At 46.0% G+C, this 25487-nt stretch overlaps 2 protein-coding genes and 1 non-coding gene across 4 annotated transcripts; 1 reads left to right on the forward strand and 2 right to left on the reverse strand.

Moving 5' to 3' along the window:
• Nucleotides 1-732: 732 nt before the first annotated feature.
• Nucleotides 733-805, reverse strand: TRNAK-CUU. The gene has a single exon. It is a non-coding gene; the product is annotated as a tRNA-Lys (tRNA).
• A 107-nt stretch (nt 806-912) lies between these two features.
• Nucleotides 913-4951, reverse strand: LOC120677272 (protein SAWADEE HOMEODOMAIN HOMOLOG 1-like). Of its 2 annotated transcripts, XM_039958425.1 has the most exons (9): nt 4812-4951; nt 3373-3458; nt 3036-3081; nt 2757-2961; nt 2580-2649; nt 2041-2092; nt 1636-1779; nt 1364-1483; nt 913-1257 (listed from the first exon to the last, which is right to left on the reverse strand). In XM_039958425.1, exons 1-9 carry the CDS (start codon nt 4848-4850, stop codon nt 1210-1212), a joined length of 810 nt encoding a protein of 269 aa, XP_039814359.1. In that variant the 5' UTR covers nt 4851-4951; the 3' UTR covers nt 913-1209. The 2 variants fall into 2 exon arrangements, with proteins under 2 accessions (XP_039814359.1, XP_039814364.1); XM_039958430.1 differs by lacking the exon at nt 1364-1483.
• A 12255-nt stretch (nt 4952-17206) lies between these two features.
• Nucleotides 17207-25250, forward strand: LOC120677288 (probable LRR receptor-like serine/threonine-protein kinase At1g51810). The gene is made up of 13 exons (XM_039958437.1): nt 17207-17356; nt 17474-18008; nt 19887-20353; nt 20634-20772; nt 20891-20962; nt 22087-22158; nt 22229-22297; nt 22449-22600; nt 22683-22945; nt 23098-23224; nt 23994-24062; nt 24161-24350; nt 24571-25250. Exons 1-13 carry the CDS (start codon nt 17281-17283, stop codon nt 24968-24970), a joined length of 2631 nt encoding a protein of 876 aa, XP_039814371.1. The 5' UTR covers nt 17207-17280; the 3' UTR covers nt 24971-25250.
• Nucleotides 25251-25487: the final 237 nt, after the last annotated feature.

Consider the following 25487-nt stretch of genomic DNA (forward strand, 5'->3'; position numbering starts at 1 on the left):
GCTGCTGCTGCTGCTGCTCTTTCGGCATTGGCTGCTCAACCAGTTGAGCAAGAGAGAGAGAGCAACGCGTGTCTTTGTGCCTGGTCTGGCCTGTATGCCTCCCACGCCCCACGCCGCCGACGAAACACAAGATTACGCCGTCGAGGAAAAAGGGGGAGAATCATCTCGAAGAGAAGGAAAAGGAACAGGGGAGAGCTCTGCAACTGCAAAGAGAAATCTTCGAAGTTCAAAGTGGAAATGCGACGTCGCTACTGCAATGGCACATGTAGACAAAACAAATGATAAAAAAAATAATTCCACCGATCTGTCCCACCGAATGACTGAGATACAGACAAACTAAACTAATGCAGTTCAGGTTCAGCCAAAAAGAGTAGGGCTGTGTTTGGTTGAGGCTGTAAAAATTTTCGCGAATTTTTTTTTGATCCTTTGACCACTAATTTAGAGTATCAAATGAAGTCTAATTGCAAAATCACCTCCACAACCCCTCGTGTAAATCGCGAGACGAATCTAATGAGGCATTTGACCGCGTGATTAGAAGATGATTACTGTAGCATTATTGTAGCAAATCATCAATTAATTACCGTCATTAGATTCATCTCAAAAAATTACATCCGTCCCTGAAAAGGTTTTGCAAATAGACTACATTTAGTACTCAATGCGGAAGTTCGGCTTTTTTGTGTAAACTTGATTTAATGGTTTACCAAACACAGCCAGGGAGTAAAAATAAGAAAACGCCCACCGTGGGGCTCAAACCCACGACCACAAGGTTAAGAGCCTTGCGCTCTACCGACTGAGCTAGACGGGCTTTGACGGCGATGTGCCCTATAAGGTATACTAGAACTAACCGGCTAAACAGGCACCTCCCAAACTTCGCATACACAGAACGAGGGAAATGCAGAAACAAGAAGAAACTGCTGGGCCATAAACAGCATTTTGTCTACCAACAAGTGCTCAAGCCGTACTCCCCTCTCCGTTGCACCCAAACAAGTTTACAAAATTCGGCCACCAACAGCCATTACAGCAGCCCCGTGCCACGGAGGGTGGAATGCAAAAGCGTCCTTGCTCCCGGCTGTTACTATACACATGATTAAGAGCCTTGCGCAACAGAGTTCATCCCCTAATTTCACCTAGGTTTCGCATTCCAGTCAGTTCCAGATAGAAGTGCATCTTATAGAAGAAGCGCAGCAAGATATATCAGGAGCCCAGCCTTCAGAAGTACTTTGGACGCCGGGACAGTCTTCTCAGGCTCACCTTCTCCTGCCATCAGCCAAAGAGAAGTTTCTAACACTAACAAAAACAAGAGCAATTGAAGCAATCTACGATTACATGATTGGCTCGAGCATGGTTGACTGGTCGAGAATACCTGGCTTCGATCATGATCGTATTCAACAAGGAATATGCATCTGCACCCCCTAATATCATGCTGCTTCCGCTGAACTTCCAGAACATGTGCGTCGAAATGCAATGCCTCTTCGTTTCCCTCCTGAGGTTCAAATCAAATCAACGGAAGGACTTAAGGGGAAAATAAAAGGAAGCCCGGCATAGCACACAATCTAATGCTATCACTGTACCAGGTTTTATGATGCTTCTGTACTCCAGCGAAATAGTTTCTTTTTTTTCCAATAAGCCACTTACCCTGAAGCAGAGGACAAGGTCTCCTTCAACAATGGATCTGCACTGCGAGGACTCCAAAGGAATGGAACGCTCGCGGATACACTTCTTCACATTCACCCACTCATCCTCATCTGCCCCGAAACCCTCGAACCTCACCCGGACTTCCTAGAACAGCAGTACAGTTATATTGAGTTACAAAAAAGATGAAGCCAAAACTTGAATATGCAAACAGTAAAGGACACAGAAATAACAAATGAAGCATTCAAGAAAATTACAATAGAGAAGAAGCATCCCAAAAACTCAAAACAGTCACACTTTGATTATGAAAAAAGAGCAAATAATTGACAATCCACTAATCAGCCAGTCTTAAATAAACCATGGGGCTGAAAAGATAAAGTATGCACATGTAATATCAGTTATTCTTACTATCTCGCCCGCTCTGTTCCTCCTGTGTGCCAAGAAAAGGGCAATGTCGTACCTGCATAGCACAAAAAATAGCATGTGATGACATTTAAATTGGCGGCCAAGCACCTGAAAGCCAAACCCATGGGGGTATGGTGCTACCAACATCATGCACACATAAGCATCCTAATCTGCCATCTAGCAATGTTAAAAGTCTAGGTTGACTACTGCCAACATCATCTATGATTAGTACCATAGTTTAAGGCAATATAACAAGCTTTACAAGAGTACTGCAAATAAACTATGAGTATTAAACCTTTGCAGGCTCAATACGAATACATCCAATAATGAGATCACTTATACTATTGATCATGGTATGCACCAAGGTCATACTGAACAGCAGATGTCAAAGTACTGTCACAGTATACCAGGGTATCATAACCTCAACAAATGTGTGTGTGGGTGGTGGTGGTGGTGGTTGGGGGGGGGGTGATCATTGCAAGTATGTGCAAGAAACAGAAGAGGAAACGACAACAGATAGTTGCTGGTGAAAGGATATCTACCATGCAGAATCCTTTGAAGACTTAGCCTCAAACTCCAGCTCTTCAAGATCAGGAATCTTATCTTTAGTTTCTGAAAAGAAGGCAGGCCAAAGAAAACTTCATAACATTGCATGAACCAAGCACCAAAACATAAAGTTTCCAGTATGAACAGATTTATGTTTGAGAATTTGAGAATACCTAATGGAAAAACAGGAGAAACCTCATCCTCGTTGTTTGAAATACTTGTATCAAGAGGGAAAAGTTTTTCTTCAGAAGCTGCAGACTTTTTCTCAGAAACTTTTACGTTTACTTCTGAGCCTGAAGCCTTTTCTTGAGGAACAGCGGGTACACAAATAGGTTTAGTGGCTGATTCTGGAAACTTATCATGGAACCATCCTTGAACCTGTTGAAAAAGATGTCAATACGTCATGCTAGTGCGCAGTTGGTAATATATGGGGGCACATTAAGATTCATCACCTGTGTAGCCTGTAATACTTTACTTCCAGCTCGGCCAGCAGAACAACTGCATAGAAGAGCAGAAAATGAAATCAGATATCAGCAGCATCACTCTAAAACTACGGTATGCAACTCAATGTATAAAATATAAAAGGAAAACGTTCCGGTTTCACAACACTCTGTATCAATACAGTCAAGCAAAAGATTACCAGGGACTCATGCTTGGAAGAGAACAGTAGAAGATACTCCAATCGTGCTATATGGTTTGTGTGAAAATTTAGATCGAAATTTGTATTCTTTAGGTAACAATTCAAACTAAAGAAGCAGTTGGAACACAGTGTAACAACGTGAGACTTACTTAAATTCTTCTGCAAGTTTCTGACAGAACTTGTTATCCAAGACTTGCTCCTTTCTCTCGGCAGCCAATTTCTCCATCCTTGCAATCTGCACCAGTAAGTACTTTTAAGTTGTCATGGAAAATGCAGAGGGGTACATCTAATATACTAGCATGTTATATACGCCAAACAAAATGAAATACAACACCAACTCTGTATCAATATAGTGTACTGATGGATGCAGGGAGGATCCATAATTATGCGGGTGGGCCTAAATGGATAGGTAATTTATAGTGTTAATGACATCAAACCTAACAGTCCTCAGCACATGATACTTCCAAACTCATTGCATTATAAGCCTGCAATGTGCCATCAAACTGGGATCTAGGATGGGTAGATACTGTGTGGTAAGTTTGGAATCGTTAGCACAATTGCATTTCCCTGGGTACAATAACATTTGGAGTTTTCGACACAGTTCCTGCCCGCCATTATCAAATGCCAACACGAATAGGATTCGGGGGCACATTTTAGTAGTTTGATTATCAACATGTATGCTTTCACAAGCATTAACTGAATGTATCAATGCAATAATCAAACAATTAATTTTCTCCCATTTCACCAATTGGTTAGCTAAACCAACACTTTACCCTTGCCACTGGGGCATCAATTGAGACTGGACTCAAAAGCCAAACCTCATCAATACTACCCATTAAGCAAAATATTTACAAATTCCCACGGTAAAGAATCCGCCACAGCTGGCAATCCATTTTGGTATTCACTACCGCCATGGCCAATTTACATGTAAATGAACCAATGCAATAATCAAACAATCCTTTTTGTCACGTAGCACGGATTGATTACCTTACCAACATATGCAGTTTGACCCTACCATTGGGGGGGGGGGGCATCGACTCTTCCCTCATGAACAAAAAAACCCTAGCATATCCACTCATTCACCAAAATATCACAAATCTCCGTTGGTACAGCCTACCGCAGGTCGCACCGAACGATTCGCAATGCAATCAAGAACCCTGCACATAATCATCGGAATGCTCGCCCACAAACCCCACAAAAGGTGCGATCGCGGACAAGGCACGAGCGGCAGGGAATCCCAACAAAGTCCCTCCTCCAAAGAAGAGAAGCTCGCATTGCCCAAGAAGCCGGCCAACGGGACCCAAACGGGAGGGGGCCAAGAACACCCCCCAGGAAAAAACCCACCCAAAACCCACAATGGAGCACCGCGCGGCTAACCACACCAATCCTGCGCGCAAGAGACCCCGGCCATCCTCACACGGTTAGTCCTTGCTATGGTTCTTGGCTCCCCCCCAGCACCAAGAACCCAACCCGCACCGGGCGCGGAAGGACGCGACGAACAGTACAGTACGAACCCAACCACCGCGGCGGCGGCGGCGCGGGGGATGGAAGGGGAGAGGTAATGTCGCGCGGGGGGCGGGGGGCGCACCTCGGAGGGCGAGAAGCGGACGGAGGAACGCCGCTCCATGGCTCGCCGGCGCGGCGGGGAGGCCGAGGCCGAGGTCGCCGCGCTGCGAGGAACAGAGGTTTGGGGAGGGGGAGGGGGGAGTCAGTGGGGCGGCTTCCGACCTGTCAACAAAAAGAGACGCCCTGCAATTAATTCCAACGGGTACGCTGGCGGGTAACGGGGAGCGCAGGTAAAAAAAAAATTGAATCTATGTCATTATAATTTTGCAAGTTTTCTGATCTGTCATTACAATTTACCTATTTCGAACGATGTCATTACAATTCTCATCTTCTCTGAGCCATGCCATTTTATACGTATTTGATGCCCTCGGACCCACTCGCAGGTCTCCGTATTACCGTATAGACCAAAATGCCCCTGCTATCGGTCTCTTATCCCATTCACTGACTGCCGGCCCCACATGTCATCTCCTTCCTCCGTCCTTTTTTCTCCCCTCCTCGCCTTTCCTCTGCTCGTCGTCATGCGTCGACAAGGCCGTGCTCTGCACGGGAGCGGAGCTCGCTGCCGCCGGCCCTGCTCCGAGGCCGCACCGTCATGCCACGCCTCTGTGTCGCCCATGCTCCGCGACTGCACCGCCGTGGACCAAACACGCCGCCGCCCCTGCTTTGCACGCGCGACGCCATGACGCGCGCGCCGTGGCAGCTCCGTCTGTCGCGCCTCCACCCCTGCTCCGCTCGCGCGCGCGCCGTGCCGCGCCTCGCCCTGCTCCGCGTGCGCGCTGCGCCTCCGAGGCCTGCGCCGGCGTCGCCGTGCCGCGCGCTCCGCCCCTGCTCCACGCGCGCGCCGCGCTCTGCCGCGCGCCTGCACGCCGGTGTGGCGTGCGCTGCCGAGAGCCTGGCCGCACCACTCCTTCCTCCCTTCACCTCACACACCCTGTGCACTCCAAGCTCGCCCGCCGGCCACCATTGCCGCCGCCGAGCCCAGTGCACGCCGACGACCACCCTCCGGCTTCCCTCCGCCCCCATCAACCCCATAGCTACCTCGCCCTTGACCTCCTGAAGCTTGCCCACCCAACCACCGCTGCTTCCCCTCGCCGGAGTGCTACCGCCGCCGCACAACACCGCCACTAAGCCTCGGCCGCCGCGACCCCCTTCCCGACCACCCCAGCCTCCACCGAAGCCACCCAAAGGTAGCTCTCGCCACCCTGGTGCTCCCCAACCTGGCCTCACCGCCGGCCGACCCTTCCCCTCGCCGGATTTCATCTCGTCTCACCCTCCCCAGTCCCCACCCCGCCCCACCAGGCCACCACCCCCACCCCCGATCTCCCAATCCCACCCAGATCGCCGAGCAGCGGCGGCGCAGAATGGAGGTGCCGCCGGAGATGCTCGACGTCCTTGCGGGCTGGTTCGCGCAGTCGCTCTCCCTCGACGCCGCCGCGCGCCGCGCCGCCGAGCAGAGCACCTCCTCCGAACCCGCCTCCCCGGGCTTCGCGCTCGCGCTCCCCGGCCTCTCCGCCTCCCCGCGACACGACCTCTAGGCCCGCCTCGCGGCCTCGGTCCATTCAAGAACCTGCTCCGCCGTCGGTGGCCCAAGTCCGACGAGGAGGCCAACGACGCCGCCGACCGCCTCCCCACCTCCGACTGCGCCATCATCAAGGCGAATCTCCTCCAGCACCTCCTCACCACCCCGTCCCTCATCCAGGCGCAGCTCTCTGTGGCCCTTGCTGCCGCCGCGGAGTCCGCCGGCCGATTGGAGAAGAAATGGAGGAAGCAGCTGAAGTGGGGCCCACACGTCAGCCAGTGGAGAGAGTAGATGTAGCAGGGGCATTTTGGACCATACGAAAATACAGAGACCTGTGAGTGGGTCCGAGGGCATCAAATACGTATAAAATGGCATGGCTCAGAGAAGATGAGAATTATAATGGCATCGTTCGAAATATGTGAATTGTAGTGGCAGATAAGAGAACTTGCAAAATTGTAATGGCATGGATCCAATTAACCCAACAAAAAAAGATGAGGGAAAATGCATGCCCGGGCCGGGGCGAGAGGAGAGCAGTGCAGCGGAAGCTTTGGAAGTGGCCACATGGTCCCACCGAATATATGCTGGGCTCGGGCCGCGGTGGGCCCGCCAGTCCGGGACTCTGGGCTTTTTTTTTGTTATCAGTCAACGGCAAGCGAGACTCCAACGAGTAACGCGGTGTTTCGAAGAAATTGCGGGGATGGGAAATTTTTGTGCCGGCAGCCACGACGCATAGACGCCTTTTTTTACACGAACTACGGCGGACCCATTGCCATAGAAAAAAATGAACAGAATACAGAGTGTACGGGAATACAACTATGAGAGAGAAACAAGGAAAAAACAGATAAAACCGTCAAACCTTCCAAAGAGGAAGGAAAAGGAATAACCAAAAAGAGAAAAAAGAAGTCACATGGAACGAAAGAAAAGACTCCAGTTATCTAGACACGAGCGGGTAGAAGTTGAACACGCGTGGTTGGCCCAAAGTTGAGGATCAGTGGAGCAGCGTCGGGCGATGTCCTCGTCGAAGTCATCGAGGTTGTTAAACACCTTGGAGTTCCTGCACTTCAAAACATTCCCAAAATGCCGGTGATAATGGTTGAGCTTAAAATCTGGTTGGGTATAATAGGTCCCGGGATGGGAGTAAACCAAAGGTGTTCAATGGAGAGGACAAAGGAAGAGGAGCCGTTCAAAAGGTGCCAGCAGTTTTCTGCACGCGGACAGTGAAGGAAAAGGGCGAGGAACATCCTCATCCGCATTGCAGAAGTGGCAGCGGCCGTTGTTTTTTTTTTGAAACAATAGCCTTTCATTCACTTAACCGATCATTACACAGAGAAGATCAGAGAAACTCTGGTGCAACATGAAACCAGACCGATTCAGAGATTTGATCGGTTGACCTAGCAAGTACATGAGCTACCTGCCTACCTCATTACAACTTCTGCTAACATAGATAAAAGTGAAGATAACAGAAGAAACATGTACCGCTTTCTTGATATCTTAGGTAATGATTCCTGTATGGGATCGGTCCATGGTCTCTGAATGGAGCTTTTGGATCAAGGAGAGGCAATCTATTGCTACTATGGCCTAGTTATATGAGATCTAAGAAGCAAAGAGAATCGCCCCCCTGAAAGCAATAGCTCCCGCTAATTCCGGGTTTGTGATCCTGTCAATGCCCTACCTGCAAGCAGCCAGAAAATCCCCTTTGTGGTCTCTGATCACAATGTCCAACCCCATTCGATTAGTTTTATGAAAGATGCTGCGTCTACATTCACCATAACCCATCCCCAGGTGGTGGGTCCCAGTATTTAGACTTATGAGAATCACACTTGTTGGGAACGACGGGATTATATAAATGCGGCAATACCATATCGACGTATGCCATTAATTTCTCAACTATATAGTGGGGATGCATCTCACTTTCTCCGTTTCGAACAACATTTCTAACCTCCCAAATATGCCAATGAGATATCACAAATATAGAGGCCTCTCACTCTGAGCAGTCAGCCAAAGTTTCAAAAAATCCATTGCCTGGGTGATATAAAAGATTTGAGCAGCTTCCTGAAACCACACCTCCTTCTCAATTGTCTCCAGACTTCAGCAACATATTGACAAGTGAGGAAAGCATGTTCAATAGATTCATATCTTCCACAATGACAACATAAATCATAAGCTGGGATGTTTCTAAGTCTGAGTTGTTGTCTAGTTGGAAGGCAATTATGTGCAAATCGCCACAGAACAATTTTCATCTTGGGTGGAGCTTTAATACTCCAAAGACGCTTCCATTCTTTTGCAGTACATAACTGATCTGATGATTCCTCTTTACCGGTGGCACTAGCCTTTAGATGTACTTCCCCACTTTTAGCCAAGATATAAACTGGTTTAACTGTGTAAGTGCTCGTCTTTGTTAGAGGCCAAGATACACAATATAGGACCTGGTTATGACTTAGATCAATATTTAGAATGCATTCTGCATCAGCAGGTCTGAAACATATCCAAACTAATTCCTCGTTCCATTGTTTAGAGGACTGATCCATCAGGGAGCTCACCTTCAGATCATCAGACATTTGGACAATTGGGAGAATTGGATGACAGGGTGCATCAGGAATCCATCTATCTTTTGTAACTCTGATTTCTTCTCCGTTGCCCACCCACCAAAGGAGCCCACGATCCAGGAGGCTTTTTCCATGCATCAAGCTTCGCCACGTAAAAGAACTCGACCTTGTGGGACCCGAATCCGTGAAGGAGCAGTTTGGATAGTACCTCCCCTTCAGAACTTTTGCACACAAAGAATTAGATTCCGTCAGTAGCCGCCAACATTGATGCCCTAGCATTGCTTGATTGAAAATCCTCATATCTCTAAACCCCAATCCTCCCATGAATTTTGGAGTAGTCAACCAACCCCAGGATCACCAATGCAATTTCTTTTTACCCCCTTCAACCCCCCACCAGTAGTTTGAAACAATTGCCCCCATCTTTTCACAAATACCATACGCCAGCTGGAAGCAACTCATGACATAAACTGGGATGGCCTGTGCCACAGATTTAAGCACGAGTTCTTTCCTAGCTCTAGATAAAGGCCTATCACTCCATCCATGTATGTGTTTTCACATCCTCTCTGAAATATAGTTGAAACTGTTCATTCTCGATTTACCAACATATGTTGGCATGCCAAGATAAGTGGACTGGAAAGATTCATTGTGTACATTCAAAGAGTCAATTACCTTCTTTTTTATATTAGCATGGCAATGTTGGCCAAAGTATAGGCTGGACTTTTGCAGGTTAATCCTTTGGCCCGATCCTCGGTTGTAAGTCTGCAAAACATATTTCAAGGAGTTAACACATTTTTCATTAGCCCGAGTGAAGAAAATGCTGTCATCTGCAAATAAAAGATGAGATATAGCTGGTCCCGAGGCACCATTTCTCACCCCCTTTAGGCGACCCGCTTGTTCCTCCTTCTTCAGTAAGCATGACAGACCTTCTGCGCAAAGCAAAAATAGGTAAGGACTAATTGGATCCCCTACCTCAGCCCTCTTGATGGTATGAAAGGCTCTAATTGTTCCCCATTTATACGTACTGAGTTACGGACTGAGGTGACACAACACATAACGCTATTAATCCAACCCTGTGCAAATCCAAGCTTCTGAAGAACTCCCTGCAAATAGTTCCACTCAACCCGGTCATATGCTTTCATCATATCGATCTTTAGAGCAAAAAAAGGGGGTCTTAGCATGCTGCCATCTAATTGAGTGCATACACTCATAGGCTATAAGCACATTGTCTATGATTAGCCTTCTTGGGACAAAAGCACTTTGCTCTTCTGCAAATTATATTTGACAGCAGACCTTTGAGCATATTAGCTAACACTTTGGATGCAATTTTATATAACACATTACATAGGCTGATTGGTCTGAAGTTTGTTAGATATTTGGGCCTCGTCACTTTGGGGATGAGGACAATCGTTGTATCACATTACATAGGTTGATGCGGCCGTTGTTGTTGGTTCTACGGGAGCGCAGTCGGATATGAGTATTGAGCTTATGATGATGCGTCAACCAAAGAAAGGATCGGCAGCGAGAGGGAGCAAGGTTGTGACAAATGGAAGTAGCGAAAGGGTCATCCTCCAAATGAGAGATGGAAAGAAAGTAGCTTGCAGCAGTAAGGGGCGAAGCTAGTGCTAGAATGACCGTGGCATACTGCTCAAGTGACTTGTACAATTTTCTAGAGTTATATGGAAATTTGAGACCTAATTAGTGGTAAATAAACTTTAACCCTGGTGCCAGTGCACCAGGGAACTTGAACGTGGCGTCGCCCTTGGCAGCAGTAGTGAAAACAAGTGGATACGGAGCCGCGAAGAAAATGAGTGTCAGCTGTTGGTATTTCTTAACTCTTAGAGAGAAGTCCGCAAGCGCACGGAAATACCGTTGTAGCACTTCACCCGGGAGTATTCAGGGTATCGTATTTTTCACGAGGAATGGGTGTGTAACTGTCTTCTAACTAGATTACCCCGAAGAAGATAAGAGATAGAGAGACCTTAAGGTAGTGTGGTTTTGATCTAAAGATGGGTTCAAGGACTGACAGGGTTGTCACCACCTACTGTCTACCCCACAATACCAGCTGAGCTCGAGGCAAACAAAGGTAATCTAAGGCCTAGACACCACGCCTATGCCTTCGACTACTACTCTAGAGTCGCGCAGGGTTATCCCGTCTTTATCAGGGGTCCTCTTCTAGAGTATCCGCTACAAGAACGGACGATGAACCCGCAAACGAATGAGAACAAAAGGATAACTTAACTGGAACTCACTCAATAGAAGAACTCGAATATGTACTCCAAGTGTACCGTATCTGTAGAGGTACAAAGCCGAAGAGAAGTGTACCGTATCTCGGTGTTGATCTTTTGTGCATTCTTCCTCGTGTTCACTTGTATTTTCTCCCTTTTACAGATGTGGGTGCCTGCAGATGATAATTCACCAAAACTTGTGGAAATAATTAGTCATAAGCCCTATATATAAGTTTGATGATTATTTCCGGTAAAAATTTGTAGGAGTTGACGGTCGAAAACAACACTTAAGAACCGTCAACATCATCCAAGGTTGGATCCAACGGGATCGATTTGAGGAAAGAGGAAAGGTCTGCAAGTTCAGAGGACGCTGCACAGGAGAGCCGAGGTTGGAGATCCAAACACAAATTGTCGAAGGAGAGGACTCTAGCAATGGAGACATTCTTGCGGCGGCAGTGAGAAAAAAGGGCAGGAAAACGATCAGCTAAAGGGATGTTGTCGAACCAGAGGTCAAACCAGAAGGAGGTAGAAGTTCCGCTGCCAATGGTGACCGAGGTGGCATTGCGGAAGCCCTATAGTCCAAGCACAATGGTAGGCCAGACAGGGGTATCAAATCGCTTGGTGTCACCCAGGTCCCGAGAAGAGGTCCATCATAGTTGGTGAGGAACCAAGAATTCCAGGGGAGGAAGACGAGCTATGGAGTTTCACCGAGAATTTTTGAAGTAGGCAGTGATTGTGGGTGTGCAGGTCCTTGATCCCCAGGCCTCCCTTGTCTTTTGGAATATCGATTGAATACTATATATAATGATGGAATACCATATTTACTAAATCTATTCGTAAATCTGCGGAGCATTACACTTGTTGGTAACACAATTATAGTACTCTGTTAATGCATTAGCAAGGAAGGTAAATTTGGCTAGCCTGCAAAATTCATTTATCAATCTGTAAATATACTGAGGTTTACACATGTGGTGTTGCTAACACAGTTCTGCTTTTTTGATACAGCGATGATAAAATTGTTGTTGTGGAAACTTTAAACGGAGGAGCACATGTACAAACAGGGCTTGAAGCTGCACAAGCACGAGGTTAGCTGGCCTCTGTTTTTTTGGTTTTGCCGATGCATCGTTGTTGGTCCCCTTGTTCGATTTCGATCGATTCAAGAGGGCAACAACGATTCCATTGCGGCTTTTGCTCTGCTTAACCTCTGCGAAGGGGTGGGAGCTTCTACTCTTCCCTGTTTGTGGGATTTGGCTTCCGGTCGCCGGTTCCTATGCTGGCGGCAGCGGAGAGATTTTTCGGCTGCAGTTACTGGTGAGGAGGCCGATAATCTTTCAGTGGGATACATGCGGCCCGGCGGTGGTTCCGTGCCGTTGGCTATTGCGGCTCAACATGTGTTGCTCCTCCTCGGCGATGGCAGCAAAAAGGATGGCACTTGATGCTCGACCGGCCGGTGCAGAGCAATGGAGGAAGATGAACAGTAGGCTTAGGGTCTTCTGTGTAATTTCTCTATTCTCTAGGGGGCTGGTTGTAAAAGGGGACGTGTATTGTGCTTCTTTTTAATATATATCACTTCCCTTTTCGCAAAAAAAATTATTTTGAATTTGAGTAGAATATGAGCTTGTTGTCTCCGCCGCAGCCACTGGAAGGGGGGAACGCGCCGCCCATGGCCATGGGGCGGTGGGTGGGTGGCTCGGTGGCGTGCGCTGCGCCTGCACGCTGCGACGCTGTGATTCGAGTGGTACCAAGCTGCCAACGATCTCCTTGCCGCCAACCAATCTGACGTCGACGGCTGCCGATTCAGGGATCCCCTGCCCCGCGGCTTCCCGGCCGGTCGAGGTGGAGGGTCGGACAGCGGCAACGAGGGGCGTCGGCAGACGGGCGGCGCGGCGCAGGGCGCAGGGCGCAGGGCGGGCTGAGCGGTGCGTTCGGGGATGGGCTCGGGCGGCCGGTGCGGCGTCTGCGCTTGTGGAGGTGCCCGCGGGCGCAGATTCCCTGACTTCACCATTGGGAAGTCATAGCTGACTTTACTACTCTGCGATGCCGTCCGCTTCCCATCCTACGGGTCGCTCGCCCTCCACCCGCTGCTCCTCCTCCTCCTTGCCTCAGTCCGCTGCAGCACTCAGCTTTGCTTCCCGATGGCGCGTAGCACCTCAGGGCCAGCGGCGCAGCCGGCCACGGCCGCCAGCACGCGCACCGCGCACGCGTCGGCCAACGCGCCACCACCACCACGCCCTCCACCCGTTGCTCCTCCTCCACCTTGCCCTGCCCGCTCACCTACGTGCCCACCTCCGGCTACAACGGCACGGTCACCTGCACGCCCGCCTCTGGCTCCGCCTCCAACGCCATCGCGTGCGCCGTCGCCTCGCCGCTCGCCTTCGCCGAGATCTCCGTGGGCCGGGGCTTCGCGGGCGGCCTGTAGGCCGCCGGCGCCGCGGCGGGCAGCTCGAACACACGGCAGTGTGGTTGGCCCGGTGCAGCCCGCACGCGTGCGACTCCCCCACCGCTAGCCCGTACAGGTCTCGCGGCAGGGATGCATTCGCCGCGCCGGAGACGGAGCTGGAGGACGAGTCCACCGCGCCTGCCAGCTCAAGGCGTGCCTGGGCCTCGCCCGCGCACTCGCCATCTGCAGGGACGAGCTCCGCCACCGCTGCTCGTCGCCGACACCCACGCGCACGACATCGTCGACGCGGTCACGGACGTGCTGCTATCCCTCGCGCCGGGCGACGCCACGAGGGCGAGCACAGTGCATCTGCGGGACCGCCCGACCCGGCGATCCTAGAGCGGCCGCGCCCCGAGCTCTTCCGCGCGCTCACGGCGGCGGCAGTGGGCGCGGCGCGTCCAGCGCTGCGCGCGCTGCTCCCTGTGGGCCGGAACCGCGCGCTGACCGTAGAGGCTGGCGCGGCGCACGAGACCGTCGAGCTGTCGCTGGACGCGGGGGCCGGCGGCAGGAGGGCGACGAGCGGGCGCTGGTGCTGCTGGCGGAACTGTGAGCGTGCGCGGACGGACACGCGACGGTGGCGGCGCACCGGGCGGCATGGTGGTGGTGGCGCGGCAGCTGCTGCGTGTGTCCGCAGCCGCCGACGCGTGCGTGGTGCGCGTGCTGGTGGCTGTTGCCGGCCGCGCCGAGGGCTTGAGGTGATGCGCGAGGGACGTCCCTCTGCGAGATGGTGCGCGTCGGGCCGTCGGGATGCAAAGCTGAGTGCTGCAGTGGACTGAGGCGAGGAGGAGGAGCAGCGGGTGGAGGGCGAGCAGCCCGTAGGATGGGAAGCGGATGGCATCGCGGGGTAGTAAAGTCAGCCCTGACTTTCCAATGGTGAAGTCAGGGAATCTGCGCCCGGTGCCCGCGTGCCCAAGCATTTATTGGAGATGAAGAGCTAGGTGACAGCTTGCTCTTTCTTTTCTTATTTTTTTCATTAATTCTTTGTGATAGTATGTGCATGTTACTTGTATAAATTTATATATCATGTACAAGCTCTTCAGGTTCCACTCCTTTGTAAATTACTCCAGGTTCAACGGGTTTAGGCAAGGTGACTTGATGAGTTTATTTGATAGTTAGGAATAGGTCCCGGTTGATTAATTGATTATTTGTTGGAGCAGTTTCAAGATCACGTCCTTTGTTTTCTTGTTTATGTTAATATTATAATTAATGTAATGCGTATTAAGTTGTAAAGCTTTGTGTATCATCAGAGCTTGCGTGGTTGGTAACTTTCCCCTCAAACTAATATATGCAAATTTTATTTTTATTTCATGATGTACATGTGTGCGTTCAAATGGTACATCACGAGGTACACTATATATGTATATGTATATTTCAAATTTTTTGTTGTACATCATCTGCAGGTTAACGGAGGCAAGATATTAGATGTATAATGGTTTCAGTTTAAATTTTTAAAACGATTGGAGTACCATGACTGTACAATAGTGTATAATGACGTTGTACATGCTTGCGTTTATTAAATTTAGGGAGCAGGCCGGTTAAAATTTATTGTGGGCTCCGAATAAATATATTTTATTATGTTAAAAGCTTCTAAAATTAAAAATTATTTGAATGAGTGGTCAAGGTTTGTTTGACGAGCACAGATACAGTACAAAAGACTGACAGGTCAGAGCACAAAACTCGGGGTGTGTTTAGATCGTTGAAAAGGTATTAGAAAAAATTACATCGGACATTGCAGGACATTATAAAATTTTTTGTTTATTTGTGGTAAATATTGTCCTATCATGACCTAACTAGGCTCAAAAGATTCGTCTCGCAGCGTACATCAAAACTATACAATTAGTTTTTTTTATTTACCTATATTTAGTACTCCATGCATGGGTCATTTGCTATATTTAATGTTTCGATATTATTTCGATGTGATGGAAAGTTTGGAGAAATAGGAGGAAAGTGAACACAGCCTCGATGGACCAAGCTAGCTTTCTCTCCCATCAAAACAACTTTATGTCAGCTATTTTCCACCAGTATACCTGACATGTTGTAAAAATAAGATCTTGTTTAGTTATAAAATTTAAAATTTCAAAACTACCATATCGAATGAGAATCTTACATGTATGGAGTATTAAATCTAGATGAAATAAAAAAATAATTGCATAGTTTGTTTGTAAATTACAAGACGAATCTAATGGGTCTAATTATATCAGGATTAGACACTAAATTTGTATATTAATTGCTATAGTAAATATATGCTAATGACAAATTACTTAGACTCATTAGATTCGTCTCGTAGTTTTATTATTAATCTATATTTAGTACTTTAAATATGAAATAATTCCCTTTCAAAAAGTTTACTGCATCTAAACGAGACCTAAATCACCGTACGATTAAGAGATGATTATGCGCAGTTAGTGTAGCATCACTGTAATAAATCATGACGAAACTTGGCTTATTAGATTTTTGTCGAAAAGTTACACACATCCGCGAAAAAGTTTTGCAAATAAACTTCATTTAAGCCCTGTTTAGTTCTCAAAAAATTTCTACAGTACCCGTCACATCGAATTTTTTAACACATGGAGCATTAAATGGAATTACAAAAATAACTAATTACACAGTCTAACTGATTAGCACGAGATGAATTTTTTAAGCTTAATTAGTCTATGATTAAATATTATTTGTCAAGTAACAATGAAATATACTACAATAACATTCGTTTTTTTTTGAAAAAAAATTCACGATATTATCCAAACACGGCCCTGGATAGAAACCATGCCAGCTCGCGTGAGTAAAATCCGTTTTTCGCTTGTGCAACTGTTTGACGAGAAGTGCGCGACAGTATGAGTTGACGGCCATCGTCGTAGCCCCGGCGACCGAAGGACGAGCTGGCCGGGTGCGTCACCGTGCCGTGTCATTTGGTTTTGTCAGGGACCGCGTGGAATGGTCAACAATTGACTGGCCGGGCTGCGCGTCGTCCGGTCGGTGAAGCTCGGTTGACTCTCATCTATGGCCATAGTCTTTTTTTGAAGGAATAAATTCCCCGAGGTCCTGTTTAGTTTTCAAAAAAATTTCTACGACACTCGTCACATCGAATTTTTGGACACATCCATGGAACACTAAATATAGTTGAAAAAATAACTAATGACACAGTCTAACTAATCACGAGACGAATCTTTTAAGCCTAATTAGTCCATAATTAGACATTAATTGTCAAATAACAACGAAAGTGCTACAGTGTCAAAAATCAAAAAAAATCGCGAATTAAACAAGGCCTGAATGCCATTAAAAAATTTAACTCATTCCTTGTATGTCACTCGATGGTACTGAGGGGGTGAATTTTGAGTCTATGACATGTGGGTCCAGTGGCATTGAGGGGATGCGTTAAATTTTCGATGGCATCGAGGGAAGTGTTGATGCAGCAATTATATAAGAGGTTGCCAAGTATATGTTACAAATATGCAGTGTTATCTATAGGAAATTAATTGTTGAAATATACCTTATATTTTTGAACGGAGGGAATGCAGCATTTCATCGAAATTCATACCATGAAGCAATGTCATCGAAATTATAAGGCGCGCTCGTTGGGCAGCATGCACTCCGATCCAGTCTTTGCAGAAAAAGGCAGGGCCCAAGAACAGTTAACAGTAGCTCGGTTGGTTGTATTAGGAGACTTCTTTCTTGACCGGCATTTTATTATATACTCCTCCTCATCTTCCATATTGCCCAAGCTAACAAAACGTCCCAAATTTCCGACTTGTCGATCTCGATCGATGGCGTTCCTAGTATTACTTGCTGCAGTACTAGTGGTGCTGAGTGCCCAAGCGGTTCATGTCGCCAGCCAGCCAGGTTAAATGATCTACAATAATCTTTGCTAGCAGTAGCTTTCACAAATGATCTTGTGTGCTTGTTGCTTTCCTTATCCGTTTCATTTCGCGTTGAATGAATGTGTGTATGAGAATGCAGGGTTCCTCAGCATCGACTGCGGCCTGGACGACGAGTACAGCGGCTACAAGGATCCCGACAGCGGCATCGTCTACGTCTCCGACGGCACATACGCCGACGCCGGCGAGAATCTCAAGGTGGCCCCCGAGTACGAGCGGCAGTTGCGGCGCCGCTACCAGACGGTCAGGAGCTTCCCGTCCGGCGTGCGCAACTGCTACGCGCTGCCCACGGTGGCCGGCGCCAAGTACCTGGCCCGGCTGGGGGCCTCGTACGGCAACCACGACGGCAGGAACGACAGCTCGGCCATGGAGTTCGACGTGCACCTCGGGGCCAACTACTGGGACACGGTGCGCGTCAAGGACGACCAGGCGTACGAGGTGCTCTTCGTCGCGGGGGCCGGCTGGGCGCCGGTGTGCTTGCTCAACACCGGCCATGGCGCGCCGTTCCTGTCCGTGCTGGAGCTGAGGCGCCTCGGGGACGCCTTGTATCCGGCGCTCATGGCCAACCAGACCATGTCCATGTTCAGACGTAAAAACATGGGTGGTGAATTTACAAGGTATGGTATGTATGTGAGTATGTCGTATACTTTTCCTTTCTCACATCGCTCCTACTCCCTCCGTTTCAAAATGGAGATCGTTTTTATATTTCTATATTCATATATTTTACTCTGTATCTAGACATATGTTATATTTAGGTGCATAACAAATACTATAATCTAAAAAGGTCAAAATGACATACATTTTGGAACGGAGGGAGTAGTACAGAGTTTATGCAACTGAAAAAACATGGAAAATTAAATTCAGCTTGACAACCGCTAGCAAGGTCGGCGGCAGTTTTTTTCCTCAAAACACAGAACCGAGGTGAGGCAGACCCTTATATACGCAGGCACACTCAACCTGTGAATACATGTACACAACTATATCTCTACAAGCACCTCCGAGAGACCGAGCCAGCAAATTCTTAAAATTGACGAAGTTATGACATGCGTCACAACTACAATAACTATAACCAAGGCGGGCAAAATCTATTAACTGAGGCGTTTTTCGCAACCACCTCGGAACCAAGGTCACGGTAAATTGTTCCATATTCCCTCCGTCCAAGAATAGTACAAGAACCATAAAGATTGACAATATAAAAATTAGTAGTAGTTGATTCAAATGAAACCAACAATCATAATATATAACCTCTTCTATTTAAAACTAATTATTTTTAGAGATATTATCTATCTATCTATATATACATACTATAATATAAAATTCAAACAATTCTCACAAATATTAGACCCACCTTACCCCTCATGGAGATCCCACTAGTCAGCCTTAAGATTTGACAAAAGTGGTGTAGACCCACAAAATTGATAAAAAAATATTTCCACCAAAACTCTAATACTTTTTATACCAACAATTTTCTATATCCACCTCTTGTACCCGCGTATTACTTTCTTTTGATGTATACTTTACTTTTGTTTGCATATGTATTCATCCATAATTCGAGTTAGTATTTATAATGGAAGGATAATAATAGACATCATTGTTTTATGGAAGGAAAAACACATGTATTGTTTTTGGAAGAAAATTAAATGACATCATTGCTTCATGCAAGGAAAATTAAGTACGTGTCATACATCTCTACTAGTTGGTCAAAAGATGAAAATATTGACTTTGACCAAATCTAAAAGTTGCTAGATTTTTAGACAGAGGTAGTATATATATACCAAAAATAGTGAAAATTTCACCTAAGAAAGCATAAGCTCGTCAATATTAATTAAACACAGAATGTTAGAGGGCTTATCATGTAGATATAGTGTGTAAAAATTTGGTACCCCTAATTACGCACATTAACCCTGAAATTTAAAAAGGATAATTCTGAGTATAACGTGAGCTTGCATTGTAGCAAGAACAACGTGTGGATGAACCTCGCAAAAAATTGTAGAAGATAGCGTTTGATGCAATCATGATAGGAGAATAGGATATTCACAAAGCCGATTAGAAATTCTTCCAGCACAAATCTAAAGCATAAGTGATTATCGCTCTTAGGCCATGTGTTGGGACCGTATTTGCGGGGCTTATCCGTGAAAAAAGCAACAAAAAAAAATCCTGCCGAACGGCTTGCTTATTCTGGCCGCATACGAGGTAATACGCGAGATTTGTACTGCGCTGCCAAAATCGCATAAGCAGACCGCATTATGTTTATCCCGCTTGCGCTTATCATGCTCACGGTCCCAAACAGGGCCTTACACAACTCTACTCTCTTGAGCACTCTTAATTATATTATCCATCTACAAGTATTCGATGAGACTACTTTGTGTTGATTTGAGTTGTTTACAACATCATGCGACCTTACAAGTTACAACATCCATGGCCACGTGTCTCCCCTGTATATGGTAACTCTACGGACTACAGTGGCTAACATCCTTCTAACTGATTTTATGAAGGTTTCCTGACGATCCATACGACCGTTTGTGGTGGCCGACTGTCGACCCACAATGGAGGAACATCTCCACCCCACAGAACATGCAGCCGGATCCGAGCTCCGTCGAGCCCGTGGCTGTTCTCCAGACAGCTGCTACAACCACCGGCGACAACACAACACTCAGTTACACATGGCAGGATAACAGGCCCGCATACTCATTCATGGTGCTCCTTCACTTGGCCGACTCCCAGAGCGCCCAGCTCCGGGAGTTCGACATCTACTTCAACGGCAACCTGCTGGCGCCGAGTTACAGACCGCCGTATCTGGCATCCTCTACCGTGCGTAGCTCCGGATGGTACAGGGCCGCCGACGGCAACTATAACATCACCCTCGTCGCTACTGCTGTCTCCCAGCTGCCCCCGATGTTAAATGCGATTGAGACGTACACTCTGCTTGCCTTTGACACTCCGACGACATTTCCCAATGACTGTGAGTTCGATCTTCACCTCTGACCTGCCTGCGCTCACGATGTTCGATCAAATGACGCTTAAGGCTATCTTGCCGATATGGGTTCACCCCTTGTCGTCTTACTGTGGATTTCTCTCCCTGTTTAAGAAACGCAAGTGAGGTTTAAATGTTATTTTGCTAAGCATTATGCTTCGAAAAATAAATTTTCTCCTCTTGCACATGCACCTGCCTTGAAACCACGAACCTGAATGTTTGCCACTCAGTTCTCACACATCCATTCTGACTTATTTTTCTTCACAAGTTGACGCCATCATGGCTATCAAATTCGAGTATGGCGTGAAGAAAAACTGGGCGGGCGATCCATGTTTCCCAACCATTTATGCTTGGGATGGTGTGGAATGCAGCAATACAAGTGGTAACACTATGAGGATAACATCATTGTGAGTGTCCAAAAGCGTATGCTTTCATTTTCTTTTATTTTCATTCTTACAAGTACTAGTAGTCCAGTTTATTATTGGTGCGTCTGATCTCAACCTTGGATTTCAAATTGCAATGCAGAGACCTCTCCAATAGCAACTTGCGTGGTGTCTTATCTACAAATTTTTCAAAGCTTACAGCACTCGAGAATTTGTAAGTGCTACATGACCTGCTCATGTCCTTGGCCTTCTACAGTTTCTGTCAGAAATCTGAATTTTCCATGAATGAGAATCCCATTGTGCATCTAAGCATGATTGAATATGTTAGCATTAATCTTGTTACCAGAGAATTGTGTCCAGGTTCGGCTATTGTCTAGGTTCATTGCTGTTAGTGCTAGCTAGATTTCAGTTTATAGTTAAGGAGAATATGGGAGAATCATAGGAGGCATCGACTGCATTAACTAGGAGGATATCATGGAGCTGTATAGCCCTGTATCAGCTATATATGTTAATGAGAAACGATGAGGGGCTAGTATATGGCCGCATTGACCAAAGATTACTTGCATTGTTTTTCGCTTGTGTGTGTCCACCAGTGAAAAAGCTAGTATGTTTGTGATATACACTCAAGAGAGATGGAGTGATTTCTAACAATTTTTATCAACATCCTAAAGACCTACCCAAAATATATATTGTATTTTGGAATTCTCTTAAGAAGATGACTCAATGTTTAGAGAACCTGGTGTATTCTCTTGATACCTTGTTAACACTACACTGTTGATTTATGCTATGGGGCACAATGAACAGGAAGAGTCAATGCTATATGTTTGGTTATAACTTCAGCTTGGAAGTCACAATATGTTGAAACTAAAGCTAGGCTAAACATACTCCGTACTAGTAACAAAATCACGCTGGGGTGCATGCTCCATCATGTTGCACTGTATATAGTTTGTCATAAATAGATGAGACTGTTATTGGAGAGCGTCTCTTTCATGATGGTCATATTTGGCATACCAACATGTTCATTTTCTTTCCAATCTTTAACATATATTCCTCTATGATTTTGACAGTATCCCTACATCATGTTTTATTTTCATATTGAAATGAGAAAATTTACTGATGGTGATGAGCAATCATACATTCATACTTGTCATGATTATGCTCCAGAACTCTCTGCATGGCTTTTTTTATCCCAATGATCAGCTAAACAATCGGGAACATGTAATGCTGTAACTGTATATAAATAGAACCCAGTTTTTTTTCACAACTCATCAGTGTAGGGTTTGAAATAAGTGTCTATATTTTCTGGGCTTGATCACTATAATGGTGTAAATATTTCAGGGATCTATCTTATAACAACTTGAGTGGACCAATACCTGATTCCTTATCAAGTTTGCCCTCCCTACGAGTTCTGTAAGTAGATATATTTGCGTACAATTTATAACTAGCAGGGACGTTACCAAATTCTTTTCACTTTTCACAGAAATGTGTCTGGCAACAATCTGAGTGGCAATTCCCTTTGCACAAATTACACTGGATCACTTATTTTCAGGTTATGGTTTTGTTCTTTTTTTTTCCTTTTCCCCTTACTATACTCGTGAATTTTGGATAGTATCGGTTTCTGCAATCTTTAAACATGTGAGCAGGCAAAGACAATTTACTCCCCCATACTAAAATCTGCCCTTTTGTCTTATGTATTTCAGATATGATTCTGATACAAGTGCATGTGACAAAAGGACAAGTTCATCAAGAAAAAATGCAGCTGTCTTAATTACTTCAGTTGTTGTCCCTGTACTGGTTGTGGCTGCACTTTTTGTTGCATGTTTCATCTGGAGAGCAAAACGAAAGTCTAATGGTGTGCATCCTATTACTCTAGTCCCTGCATGTATATTTTCTGTTTACTTAGTATCTCTGTTATCTCATACTTGTGCAACCAGTTTCTATAGATGATCACATAGGAAAACAGCAAGTGGAGAGTGCTCCAATGAGTAGAAAAGGTCAAGGGGACCACCTACAAGATTCTGAGAATAGGAGGTTCACGTATAAGGAGCTGGAGAATATTACTAATAATTTTGAACGGCTCATCGGACAAGGAGGTTTTGGACTAGTCTATTATGGTCGTTTAGAAGATGGTACCATGGTTGCTGCCAAGATGCGCTCTGAGTCATCATCACATGGGCTAGATGAATTTTTAGCTGAGGTACTAATATTTCAGCCACCATGAAATATTCATAACTCACCAGAAATGTAATTTTGCATGGCACACGTGAATAAACTGCATGAGTCACACAACACTCAAGGAGCTTGTGGCAGTTAACATATATTTCCTATGTTTGTAATGTCGTTACACAGGTCCAGAGCTTGACAAAGGTGCATCACAGGAATATAGTTTCTTTGGTTGGCTACTGCTGGGAGAAAAATCATTTAGCCCTTGTTTATGAGTACATGTCTCAAGGCAATCTTTACGATCATCTGAGAGGTTTATCTTCCTAACTTATTCGAGTACTCACACTATTCCTGAATATATTATGCTTTGGACATGATATGGTCTCCAATAAGAAGCTCTGAGTGTTAGTTTTCAAAGCAGTATGTTACTAAAATGTCTAACCCTTTTTTTAGTGTTTCTCATAACAAGTCTAATCTTACTACTTTCATGTGACTAACTTATATAGTTTTGTGTATGTTAGTGGTCAAAGTTTAGGAAGTCTGGCCACATAATTTTAAAGCTTCATTTATTTGCAAATATAGGGAGTACTAATTAGGGAAAATGACTATGTGGTTGTTTTAGTATCTGTACATGTTTTAAACTTTTAACCATCTCAAATAATTTTTTTAGTTATTTCAATCAATATATGAAAAAAAAACCTTTTGGGGTATCTACATGTCTTCGTTCAACAGCATGGACACAAATTTTGTGCCTAGGTATGAGGAATGACACGTGCAATCCACGTTCTTGAAAAGGAATGACTTGACTCTGTCAGCACGATGTATCACATCTAACTCGACCATCAACCATTGTACCCTTCAGGATTCATTGGTTGTGGATGTCTTGATGACACCTTATTTCCTTTTGCTGTATGACTTCAGCCAATGCGTATATTTTTGTAGTCAAAGGGTTGGTCTTGTTTCTAGCATAGAGAAGTGAGAATCAGAACAAGAAACCTGGATGAATTTTGTATTTCCAAAAATTTACTGAACTTGACATGTGAAGGTTGTTAACATCGTTCTGTTCTTCTGGTACAATGAAGGTAAAAATGCTGCTGTTGAAATCCTGAACTGGGGAACACGTGTACAAATTGTGCTTGAAGCTGCACAAGGTACGGTGTACAGGCAACTGGATATTTTGTGAGCATTTTTTTTATCTGGCATATGTTCTTTCACATTTCAACTTGAGGTATTCCTGTTATATGTACAGGCCTGGATTATTTGCACAATGGATGCAGCCCACCAATCATTCACCGGGATGTGAAGAGCAGCAACATTCTCTTGGGCCGAAATCTGCAAGCGAAAATAGCAGATATGGGACTTAGCAGATCATATCTTAGCGATACTCAGACACACATATCAGCCACTGCAGCTGGCACTGCTGGTTACATGGACCCAGAGTATGTCGATCTCTCCCTACGGTGCACTATAACATTTTGGTGCTTTTTTAATTGTAGCTTGTATTCGAAATTTCGAATATGCAGTAAAACTAGCAAAGTTGTCATTGTTGTATGCAACATGTTTTCCTTTTCACACAGCCTCTAGATTTAATGTGATTACGTGATAAGGCTTGTTTGGTGCTCTAATGATCTTTGACGTTCTTGGCTTCTGCTTTCTCAGGTATTACCTCACTGGAAGGCTCAATGAGAGCAGCGATGTGTACAGCTTCGGAATCGTTTTACTTGAGGCAGCCATCGGTGAGCCTCCGCTGCTGCCTGGCCTTGGTCACATCGTCCAGCGTGTGAAACAGAGGATCGCCGCTGGCGACATCGGCTCGATTGCCGACTCACGGCTCGGAGGCGCCTTCGACGTCAGCTCCATGTGGAAGGTTGTGGACATTGCCATGGCGTGCACGGTGGACGCCAGCGCCGCGAGGCCCACGATGGCCGACGTCGTGGTGCAGCTCAAGGACAGCCTGGCGCTGGAGGATGCTCGGGTGAAGGACTGCAGCGTCCCGACGCGAACGGTGCAGCGTGATGATGCGGCTTTGATTCCCTCTTTTGGTCCATCGGTGAGATGAGGTCTACTCCCTCCGTCCTCAAATGTAAGTCATTTTAGCGTTTTTAGGATAGATTGTGGTTGTGTAGAAAAGACTCTCCTACCTCTAATTATTAAGCATTGGGAATGTGCTAATTAAACTAGCATGTCTTTTCTCATGCACCTCCCCCACATGTACCTCCCCCACATGATTGCATGCATATCTTTCTATTTGAAAAGACCCAAAAACAATGCACAATTAAGATGGTTGGGTCCATACATTTGAGGACAGAGGGAGTATATGGTTTGGTCCATTTGTAGTCTGCGCTGGGGCTTCTGTGCTGTGAACTTGATGTGGATTGTGAATGCACATTAGAGCCTGTTTGTGCATTAGAGCCTGTCTGTGCATTCATTTTCAATCTGTACTTGTTAGTGAGCACACAGGTAATAAGGTTGGCTGTCAAATGCGAAGGAAACCAGAACAATGAAACCATGGTTATCCAAAATAAAATAGTGATCCCTCCATTAGTTTTGATTAATTGACGTGGATTTTTTTTACT

This window comes from Panicum virgatum, chromosome 2K (assembly GCF_016808335.1).
Source record: "Panicum virgatum strain AP13 chromosome 2K, P.virgatum_v5, whole genome shotgun sequence".
In the NCBI taxonomy this organism is placed as follows: Eukaryota; Viridiplantae; Streptophyta; class Magnoliopsida; order Poales; family Poaceae; genus Panicum; species Panicum virgatum.

Excerpts from the sequence above, each read along its gene's own strand:
- LOC120677288 (XM_039958437.1), top strand. The coding sequence starts at position 17,281 with ATGGCGTTCCTAGTATTACTTGCTGCAGTACTAGTGGTGCTGAGTGCC. Across the intron at positions 20,354-20,633 it reads GACGACATTTCCCAATGACT|TTGACGCCATCATGGCTATC; the intron begins GTGAGTTCGATC and ends TTTCTTCACAAG. Across the intron at positions 22,159-22,228 it reads TTGCCCTCCCTACGAGTTCT|AAATGTGTCTGGCAACAATC; the intron begins GTAAGTAGATAT and ends CACTTTTCACAG.
- LOC120677272 (XM_039958425.1), bottom strand. The coding sequence starts at position 4,850 with ATGGAGCGGCGTTCCTCCGTCCGCTTCTCGCCCTCCGAG. Across the intron at positions 2,962-3,035 it reads AAGTATTACAGGCTACACAG|GTTCAAGGATGGTTCCATGA; the intron begins GTGATGAATCTT and ends CTTTTTCAACAG. Across the intron at positions 2,093-2,579 it reads TCTTCAAAGGATTCTGCATG|GTACGACATTGCCCTTTTCT; the intron begins GTAGATATCCTT and ends TGTGCTATGCAG.